At 38.0% G+C, this 11,085-nt stretch overlaps 1 protein-coding gene across 1 annotated transcript; it reads left to right on the forward strand.

Annotated features, from left to right (window-relative positions):
* Nucleotides 1-219: 219 nt before the first annotated feature.
* Nucleotides 220-2,158, forward strand: LOC310726636 (ubiquitin carboxyl-terminal hydrolase 15-like; the record flags this gene model as incomplete). Its single annotated transcript, XM_083542382.1, has 4 exons — nt 220-243; nt 1,029-1,163; nt 1,238-1,385; nt 1,521-2,158. The coding sequence occupies 4 exons, from the start codon at nt 220-222 to the stop codon at nt 2,156-2,158; spliced, it is 945 nt and encodes a 314-aa protein (XP_083398508.1).
* Between the last annotated feature and the right edge of the window lie 8,927 nt (nt 2,159-11,085).

Consider the following 11,085-nt stretch of genomic DNA (forward strand, 5'->3'; position numbering starts at 1 on the left):
AAGCTGAAGTTTTATTTCACTTTTTTTATCTAATAGTTTGTTTACTTTGTGACATTAAACTGTAAATCTATTGGTTAATTGAAGAGACCTGTTTAAAAGATTGCTTTATTTCTTTGTCTTTTTTGAAAGACTTGTTTGGTCTACTTTTAATGAGTTCCATGGTGTTGAAGTATGGAAAAGAAGCCATTTTGGTTCATTAGGCTTATTGACTGCGTACCCATGGCAGATCAGATAGCTCAGTGGGTAAGGTGTAGCTTTACCCATCAGAAAGTCCCCACTTGTTTGCGGGTTCAAGTCATCCACAATTAATACAATATTTTAAACCTATTTATTCAATATATAGAATTTAAAACAAGGGATATACGTTCAGCACCCACTTTATTAGGAACACCTATACAGATGCTGATGTGTTCAAGCTCTTTAGTTAATCAAACATCGAAATTTAATAAAAGTGTGACTGTTGTGGCATGTTTTTAATGCCAGATGAGCTGGTGTGAGTATTTAAGAAAAAAATTTATTTTTATTTTTTACAAATCAACCTCTGGAGCAGAGGTGCCCAAACTTTCATGGGCCTAAAAATATATGTTAAATGATACCAATCATTACATTATATTGTCATGGTTCCTCTGATTTATGATTTAATATATCTTTTTTAAAATAAATAAACATTACTACATACGCTTAACTAATACAGTCGAATTATTTAATTAAAGATTTGCATCAATTATTTTTCTTCGTCCATAGACTAAGATGCAGGAACCACGGACAAATGTCCAGAAGATGATCCATTTCAGACTTAAAAAGGTTGCATAAATAATGCATTGCTTAGACCTCAAAAAGTCAGTTTCAATTAAAACAAACTACCAAACACACCCCATTTTTACTCCTATAATATAGCTGTGATTATTATTTTGCATACATATGTTAGAAAAATATAGATAGTGAGAAAGAGGACATTGCTGAAATCTTCAGGTCTCTCATGACTCCATTGAGAGAAAACAGGCTAATCTGCTTATGGTGTTGTTAAGGAGACCGAGAAGCACATAAAAAGGCAAGCTAATGAATTTGTTAAAGCACTAGAAGAGGAAATTGCTGAGTTGGAAAAATGTAACGCTAAGTTGGAAAAGCTCTTACAATCTGAGGACCACTTCCATCTTCTCCAGGTAAGTGTCCTGGTCTGCTCAGAGAAATTTTTTTTTTAAGAATTGCTATTGAATTCTTTTGTCATTTACTGTAGGTTTACTCAACATTATCCACCCCCATGACCACCAATAACTGGGATAAAAGTCAAATTATCACCAGTGTGAGCGTGGAGGGTCTGAAGAGAGATTTGCTTAAACTTCTGCAATATATCAACAATGGAACTAAGATGATGTCTGGGCTATGTGAGTAATTATGCAGTGTTACTTTTACATTTTGTTTTTGCAGTAGTGTGGTTTTTACAGTATGAGTACTTGTTTGTATCGCACAGTTTCCCTGGATTATCAGAAACAAGAGATATCAAGGCTGCTGAAAAACAGATGAAAAATGTGACACATGGTACCTAGTTGACACTCATTGGTTCAGTAAATGGAAGAAATATGTGGGATTCGATAACTGGCACACAGCCTATTTGAAAGACCAGACATTTGACCCTGGACCAGTGAACAACTCAGGACTCTTCAAAGAATCAAACTCTATCAAGGAGCATCTAATTGAGGCTATGGACTACATCCTTGTGCCAGAAGAGGTGTGGAGTAAACTGATAAACTGGTACGGACCGACTGATCACCAGAAACCTATTCTGCGAAAAGTGATTATGCAAGGTATATTTGTAAGGCACTGTAAGGTGGAGGTCTATCTGACTGAACTGATGTTGTGTCAATTCAGCAAGATGGACCAAAGTGTATATCGGCACTTCAGCAAAGCAGACACAATCTCATGCATTGAGAAGGAAATACGTAAAATCTTCAAAATCCCCGATGGGAAGAAGAACAGGCTGTGGTGCCGGTATACGAGTAAAGCATTTAAGCGTTTAGACCATGCTGGTAGCAGCGTTGAGAATGCGGGTCTTTTCCGAGGACAGGTTGTGGTTATAGAGCAGAGAAATGAAGATAGAACATGGCTACGAGATCCAATTCCAGCATCACGCCAAAAATCTCAAAAGAGAAATACCTGAATGATGTATTATGAAAGTTAAAAAAATTTGGGTTTTTTTGTATGTAGAATTTGTTCTTTGCACTAAAATTTGTATATTCTTACCTTATTGAATGAAAATATAATTGCCATTATTAAGACTATAAATAGAAAAATGGTAATTGTATTCTGTTTTTTTTTTTCTTGATGGAAATCTGATTACATTTTTGTCCATAATAAATATATCATCACAAATGATGAGTCTTCTTTCAAATGCAATAACACTTAATGCCATATCAAGCTGAGCAGTAATTAAGGGTTTAAAGTTCAAGTTCATGAGCAGAATTAAACAAATTCTCTTTATAGATTTCACTGCCTATTAAAACCAGGATTCAGGGTTGTTTTATGATGTTTTATCATGACTTAATGATTCTCAGGAACTGGCTGTGACATTTTATTCTTTGAAAGGAAAAAACATTTTTGTCAATTGTAAGTAATGTGCTCTGTGTTGCAGCCTAATTCAGCAGTGTGCCTCTTCCTCACACAACACTGAGAATTCTCACACTGTGCTGTTATTGATCAGTCTGACACACTCTGCCCTAAGTCAGTGAATATAACATGGAGGGTGGGAGGCTATTGATCACACACTAAGAAAGGAGCCATTCATTCATTCTTCCAGGCCATTATTTTTATTAAAAAGCTTGCTTTGCCTGCTTAGACATCAGTCATCATGACTCAAGGGTAAAATAATACATCCATGGTAATATTAGATTCCAGTGTGCAGTAATGATGAAAATGGACCACTGCAAAACAGAGCAGCTTGTGTTGTGGATGACATACAATAAATGTATGTAAGGCTTTATTCCAGGATGTGATTCATGATTGTCATAATTGGGTATTAATGTGAGGGTAACACAGACTGCCATGATAGCAAGTGTCTGAAGTATGTTAGTGAAAGGAGAAAAGAAAATACTTTTGTTTTAGAGCACAAAATCACACCAAAGGTTCATCACAGTTCTGGTGATCATAAAGGATTATCAGGACTTATCACATGTTGCCTAGCCCTTTTATTTAGGGATTTTAGTGTTACGGTGTACTGTAGAGCACCAGATGGCTCTAAACACTTTCACATTTGAGCTTCATCTAAGCTGAGTATATGTAATGCAGGGGTGGCTCAAGCTTCAGCACTACTGCTACTGTCAGAACACAGGATCTTAACCCACTGCTCCATATTTCACTGTCTGAGCTGTTTTATTATCAGATGATGTATTTTATTTGATTTAAACTGGCTTTAAGCAACTGTTTTCACATTTTTAAAGATGATATTTTAAAAATAAATAATGGATCAATGTTACAAGTATATATTTACTGATTTTTTTCCATATAAAAAATATTCTTTGTAAACATTACATAGTGTCATCAAACAGGGTTTTTTTTAAAGCTATTTTGTTGCTGAGACTTTGTTAGCAAACCTACACTATGTGGCTGAAAGTGTGTGAACATCTGACCAGCACATACATTTGTGCTTGTCGGACATGCCATAGAAGATTACATTCCCTAGTAAAACCCCACACTCTCCTGGGGAGGTTTTCCACTACATTTTGGAGTGTGAATGAGTGGATTTGTGCTTATTCAGCTACAAGAGATGTTGGAGTTCTGAGGTGCAGTGTTGAAATCAAGGCTCTTTGCTGGATGCTCGTGTTTTTCCACAGCCACCCTGACAAACCATATCTTGATGTATACAGGACATTGTAACGCTGGAACAGGTTTGGGCCTCTTAATTCTAGTGAAAATCTTGGAAACCTTTATTTCACAGCACACAAAGGCATTCTATGTAATTCTATGCTTCCAGATTTGTGGCAAGGTTTAAGAAGGCTCACATGAACACATTCTCTTGATAACCAGAAGATAACCAAATCTTGTATGATTGAAATATTGAGATATTGTATTTTTGGCATATCACACACCCCAAGGTGTAATGCATGATGAGACTAATTAGAATCCCTCACAGACTCAAATGAGTATGAAAGTCATACAACAGTTTTTTTTTCTCCCCTGGATCCTTGATTGTAAGCTAGTGTTTTGTGGGGGAGATCAATTGAGTCTTCAGATCTGGCGTCTGAAATCATGTGTCACTGCATTTAATGTCAGTACAGGAAGTGACCGGTTTTTCTTTCCAGCCTGTAATGGTTTAGGACATATAAGGACTCTGGACCTGTTCTTCTTTTCACAAGAAAAAAAAAGAAAAACCTGGCTCAAAGCTGAACTTAATATGACCACTAGATGGAGCAATATCGCTGAGGATTTTCTACCTCTTTTCTGATTAAACAGGCTGGTCTTTATCTCTAAATCAGGTTTTAAGCTGCAAATCAAAAACCATCCGTTTGTGAACTGCAGATAATCAGCTTGTAACTGGGAATAATAAACACAAATGATGCATTACTATGTGAGATTTTAAGTGGCCCAAGTGTTCCTCAGATTAGCTCAAAATATTTCCTAATATGCATTTAATGCACTGCCTTCTGTCCTATTGCCTTTTAAGGAAATCTTTAATCTATAGATAGCCCTGAATACGTTTGTGCATTCCTGAACATCGTCCAAATGGTAATTTTACAACATGTCAGATCTTTGCGATAACCCTTCTCTTTTCCCATTTTTTCCACTCTTGTATTTCCCTCCCATTTCGCTCCTTTCCTTCCCCTTTCCTAGGCTGGATGAATGGAAGCTCCCCTGCAGCACAATAGAAGCAGCTCACCGAGGAATGCCAGAAATGTCTGGAGTCAGCAGGAGACTGGTGGCCACAAGCAACGCATTGCACACGCCCCTCGCATCCATTACATCACCTTATACATTGTCCTCTCAAACAGTACTCCACCATGCAATTCCTTACTTTTTAACAGCAAAGTGTCATAAAAAAAACATCATGAAACTGCTTAAAGACGATCAAATACACAAACATATCTTGGTCATCTAGTAAGTAACCTCTAGTGGCCTTGAATATAAATTTGCCTTTAATGTGATTGTTATAATGCATGTATATTGGCCTGCTAAGGTGAATTGCACAGCTGGCCCCCTCAGTTGCATGGGGCTTCTGGATGTTATCTGTGTTGACTGAAGAAATCATCATGCAGGCTGGACCTCAGAACAGATCAATACCCACCACCTTAGCCATCATTGTGCTCCAAATCAGATCTTCTTAAATGGAATAGCATGGCTACAATCATTGCTGTTTGATATATGTGGTATTGGTTTTCTCTGTTGGTTTTGTGTGGATAGCGGGTAATTATTTCTATACCTTTCTCACTCTGCTTCCCTCCCTTTTTCTCTCTCCTCTCTCTCTCTCTCTCTCTCTCTCTCTCTCTCTCTCTCTCTCTCTCTCTCTCTCTCTCTCTCGCTTACACTCTGCCTCTGTTTCGCTCGCTCCTTTCTGGCCGACGTTCAATTTCACACTTGGGGGAGCGGAATGAGGGGAAGGTCAGGGCTGTGTCAACAGCAACCAGCATTTTTTTCCCTCCTTCTTTTTCTGCTGATATCAGGAGGATGGAGAAAGAGAGGGAGAGGGGCCAGCTGTTGTCTTCAATCTCCTTCACATATTCACTTTCCCCTTTTGCTCCTTTATCTTTCTCCACACAGTGCTTTTACCTCTGCTGCTTTTTCTGGTCTCTGAGATGTGTGTTGGTGTGGCTGTTCATGTGTTTGTGTGAGTCTGTTGTAATACTTAACTCGGACACACCCTGTCGGGTGACTAAGGACGACTGTGGTACACATAAACACCAACAAAGTGAGGTTGGGAGACATATTTAGTTGCATACCTCATCTCCCTCTCGCTTGTCTTTCAATTAATCTTCTCTCTCTCTCTCTCTCTCTCTCTCTCTCTCTCTTTCTCATTTACTTCTTTTGCATTGTATTTCTACTTTCTTGCCATGTCAGCCATCTCGATTACACACTTGTTAGTGACTGTGTTCAGAGTAGTGTGGCCATGCCAGCTTTGCCAACAGAGCAGCAGAGCACAAGGTCTTTATTGACCTATTGCTAACTCTGGGTGATTCCTCCTGTGAGCTCAACATATACTTACACGCAGACAAGACACACCCTTCAGCCCCATTACCAAGCATCTGACACCACTTTGTCTAAATTTAACAATATTGTGCTCACTTCACCACCAACACTTAAAATTTATATTATTACAATGTGACAGAAGGTTGTCGTATTGAGTAATGCAGCAGCATAACATCATCCTACTGGAATCTCTGCACACACACAAACACTTTTAAATCTTCCAGATATACATAAGTTATGCAGGCAAGTGTGTGAACAATGCTGCTCGTGTTACTGCTGCTTCTGCCCGTGCATGTAAAGTCATGCACCAAGTATAAACCAGGCTCCTCTGCTGCACATTGTGCTGTATCACACTATCCTGGCACAAAGTTTTCTTTTTTATTTATAATAACACAACCCCCTCCCTCAAGGCTGGTAAGTCAGTGCAAGCAATATTTTCTTTTTTTTTTATTTTATTCCATAATTATTTATTTTTTTAAGTCACTAACATCACAGAATACTTATGACAATATAATACAACAGTACTAAATTACAAAATCTGGAATTGTAAAATATCTAGGGTGGTCACACTTTGGGGGATGCAGAAAAATTACATTGTCCATGGTATTGTCCAATTGTCCCCATTTGCTCTTATAATAACCACTCTTAAAACATACAGGCAAGCAGACAGCCTACTGTAAATTGTCCCTAGGTGGGGTGTGTTTGTGTGTGTTTTTTCATCTAGGAAATATTATAATAATAATAATAAGCTCCAGATTTGCTTGGATGACCCTGCGTAAAGGAAAGCAGTTCCTGAAGATGAATGAATCAAGTTTTACTATTTATTTAAAGCCATTTTGTCTGTGTCACAGAAGGCTCAGCTAAAAGTGTAGGAGACGTGAGGGAGTGCAAACCTTCAAAGTGCGACATAAATTAGAGAAGTGCATTCAGTTTGTAGTTGCCATGATGAAAATGTTCTCAATAGCCTGTTTTACTGCTAGTATAAACCTGGGATACATTCAGTAAGTACCTATTTGCATGAAACAATGCAAATTAAAGCTTAAAGAATTGTTTGCACACCACGCTATTAAGACAAGAACATGAAATTCTGAACAATGGATTCTTGTCATCTTTTATGTAAATATTAAGAAAAAAAAAACAATTACATTTTAGAATAGTGACATTTGTTTTGGAACAACAATAGGCCTAGCTTTTATCATGATCAATTAAAATGATACATTTATGTTTTAAGATGCTGCAAATTGTCAACCTGGGGTGCAGGGATTTGGGTAGAAAGGCAGTAGATATTAAATGTCGAGATGGTTAAGATTTAAGAGCCTTTAAGATTTGCATGTTTTTTGGAATAACTGTCGGCTCCTTTTACATCCTTTACAACTACCATACTGTGAATTTCATATGCTAACTGTTGTTTTATTTCACTGCTATTTTCCCGATATAGACAAATGCATTGGGAAAGCTGACTTTCCAGCCATATGTGGTTCTTCTCAAACCGCTGACTGCACTCCAGGCCTCCTCACTCTACATCAGAACCTGACTTTACTAACACCCTTGTGGCTGAATGAGCACAAATCTCCACATGCACAATCCAACATCTAGTGGAACATCTTCCCAGAAGAGTTGGGGTTATTATAACAGCAAATAGCGACTAAATGTGGAATGGGATGTTTTAAAAGAGCATATGAATTTTATGGTCAGGGTCCAAAAAATTTTTTTTCATATAGTGTATATCTGATTATAAATATTAACTAGTGTAAACTGTAGATCTGATCTAAAGACAGACACTGAATTAAATAAGACAATACATTTGTCTGAGTATGAATATGCTTCTGAGTTCTTGGGGTTTTTTTTGTTTGTTTGTTTGTTTGTTTGTTTTTAGTTTGTTTGTTTTAGCATTGCTTGTCAGACTAAATTTATTCAAAAATTTTGATGAAGAGATTTTGGGATTTTGATATAGGATCATTGCTGAAAGTGTAAGATGATGACTATGCTTTGTAAAATCCTATGGCAAACATGCACGCGCACAAACAAACACACACACACACACACACACACACACACACACACACACACACACACACACACACACACACAGTTACTTTCTCCTAGAAGATCATGTGTGAATAGTTTAGTGCATATAGTTTTGTTTTAACATTAATATCTACTTCTGCTAAAAAGTATTTGACTAATTATCACTCAAAGTGAAATCATGCCAATTAACTTTTTCCACACAATTTTGAATCACATTACTATGTATTTCCATCTGTCATTCTGTCACATTATACACTTTTTTAGTTCACACTGAATCTTTTTTTAGCTCTTGTTTTAGAAAGTGCAGCGAAAAATAAGCACAGAGTAATAGCGTTGGATCTTCGTTGCCTGGACTCGTCATAAATCAAGATAGCTAAGTGGCTTATGAAGGAAAAGACAAAACCAAATCAGACATGGACTTGGTTTGCAAAATTTCCTCGTTCCTTTGTGCCTCATGTTCTGTTTAGCATTCGGTCCTTTTTCACACACTGCATTTATTTCACTTTAAGATCTGCCTCCTAGCAGGGGGTCTTTATGTTCACTAATCTCTTAATGGTTAAAGAGAGTGGCTTCTTGTGTGTGTGTGTGTGTGTGTGTGTGTGTGTGTGTGTGTGTGTGTGTGTGTGTGTGTGTGTGTGTGTGTGTGTGTGTGTGTGTGTGTGTGTGTGTGTGTGTGTGTGTGTGAGTGGCAGGTCTAGTAGATGCAATGTTGGGCTGGTGGCTTGGAGAAGTTGGGATCTTGTTCTTTTTTCAGTCCTTTTTGGTTCTGGGTTTCGAGGGGTCTCCTACCCCGTTGTTCCTAAACAAAATACTGGTCGAAGGGGAGCGAGAACTGACCTCGGGACACAAGAGGTGGGCAAATAGATTGAACTGAGGTTACCTTGACAACTGTCCATGCTGATTTTGACTCTTTCTTGGATTAAGGGAAAAGGAGAGAGAGAGGGAAAAAGAGAGATAGAGAAAAGAGAGGGAGGATGGTGGAGAGACTTTCAGGGTTTTGGTGTGTGTCTGTATGAGATTTTGTTAGGGGGGAGTAAGGAGAAACGGAGTGAAGGGGGGGCTGAGTTGCTGAGAAGCTGCCAGGCACGGAATTCTTCTGACTTCATATTAATCATTAACACAATGTTCCCGAGCAGTCCTGCCAAACTACCTTGGAAGAAATTTATGATGCGTTTTTTCCTTTCCTCTTTGTCCGTTTGTCTGTCTGTCTGTCTGCCTTTTGTCTTTCTTATTTACTCTGCTCTTGATACTACAAGAGGATCCTTTTGGTGGTGATGGTGGGTGCTTGAGGGCTTAACACTCCATTTCACTGCCTTAACCAGAGGGGAAATGGAAAGCCAAAACGCTAGCCAACGCATTAATTATTTAGCCCCTGACACATATAAACATGCGTACCCAAACCCAAACACATGGTCTTCAGTGAATGCGTATAAGCAGACATGCTAAATTAAATATATCATTCATTTCAGGGAGAGATTTTGTTTGTGTTTTGAGTGCTTCATTTACCAAATGTTGAGGGTTAGAAATCACACGGAAACCAAGCATCAGCACTTTTGTATTATTAGATTCGAGCATATTTAAAAATTTTTACAATTCTATGCAAACGGAGGCCTTAGATCCTGGATCGTTCCTGTCGTATATATCTTCTGCTATGATATTTAAAGTAATTCCAAATTGTTCTGTCTTACAGAAAACATTAGATATGTGCCTACTTCAATGAACTTGTCATCTTTGCGCTTGCTAAATAAATCAAACCTGTCTTCACACACTGGGGGCTGTTATTGTATGGAAAGATGTTTTTTATTGAATTTGATGGAAATGTTCCCTTGTTGTTGGCTCCTATGAGAGAAATCATTCCCTAAATGGCAATTTAACATACCCGGCGTGTGTGCGTGCATGTGTGCGTGTACATGTGTTCGTGTGTGTGCATGTGTGCACATGCCAGCCAGCCAAAACTAACCGTGCAAAAGATATAGGCTACATAAACTAAGCAAGACACTGATTGAATCAATATGTGAGCATTTTGTCTCTGAAGTATGTTTCCAGTGTGTGCTTATACAGTAAGTATAGTAAAGTATGTCTGGGTTAGTATCTGTATCATAAAACATTTTTTCAAATCTAATTCTTCATTGGATTGCTGCAAATCTCACCCTTTTGGTGTAATGAGAAACAAATATAAAACATTTGAAAGAGGTGGACAATAAATGCATGTTAACCTCTCTGGTATGAGTGACATCACTGTATAAACACTATGTGAGTAGAGTAAGGGCTTTGTTTTGACTTTTCTGGAGTCTTTCTCTCTCTCTCACGTTCTCTTTCTCTCACACTCTCAGTCTTTCCGCTGGACTGGGATACTTGTCAAGGTTCATACTGCGGCAACATTGCTGTAACATCCCTTTAAGCAAATACTTGAGTGTCTGTTTCTCTGTCTTTGCTTGCTCACTCCTGTTTGTCATTATTTCTGTTTCTTCTGCTTGGTTTTTTATTTGCACTCTGTTTTAATTTTTTTTTTTTACAATTGTAACATTGTTCTGTTTAAGTTCATAAACATCAAGCTATCATACTATAAGAGAGAGAGAGAGAGAGAGAGAGAGAGAGAGAGAGAGAGAGAGAGAGAGAGAGAGAGAGAGAGAGAGAGTTGAGATTCCTTTATGCAACTCCACTTCTAAACGGTTTTGCATATGTAACCTGATGCATGTGGAGGAGTAGCAGGGAGTGTCTGAATGCTTGAGATTGTTATCAGTGTGAGATTACAGTTTGTGTGCATGTGTCCATTAGATAGTCCAGCACGAATGTTTTTGTAGTTAGTTAAACGTGAGACTCAAAAGCTCCTGGAATTATAAGGTTCAGTTTGAAAACACGATGTTTTTAAGAAAGTGACAT

Source organism: Silurus aristotelis, assembly GCF_946808225.1.
Source record: "Silurus aristotelis genome assembly, chromosome: 5".
In the NCBI taxonomy this organism is placed as follows: domain Eukaryota; kingdom Metazoa; phylum Chordata; class Actinopteri; order Siluriformes; family Siluridae; genus Silurus; species Silurus aristotelis.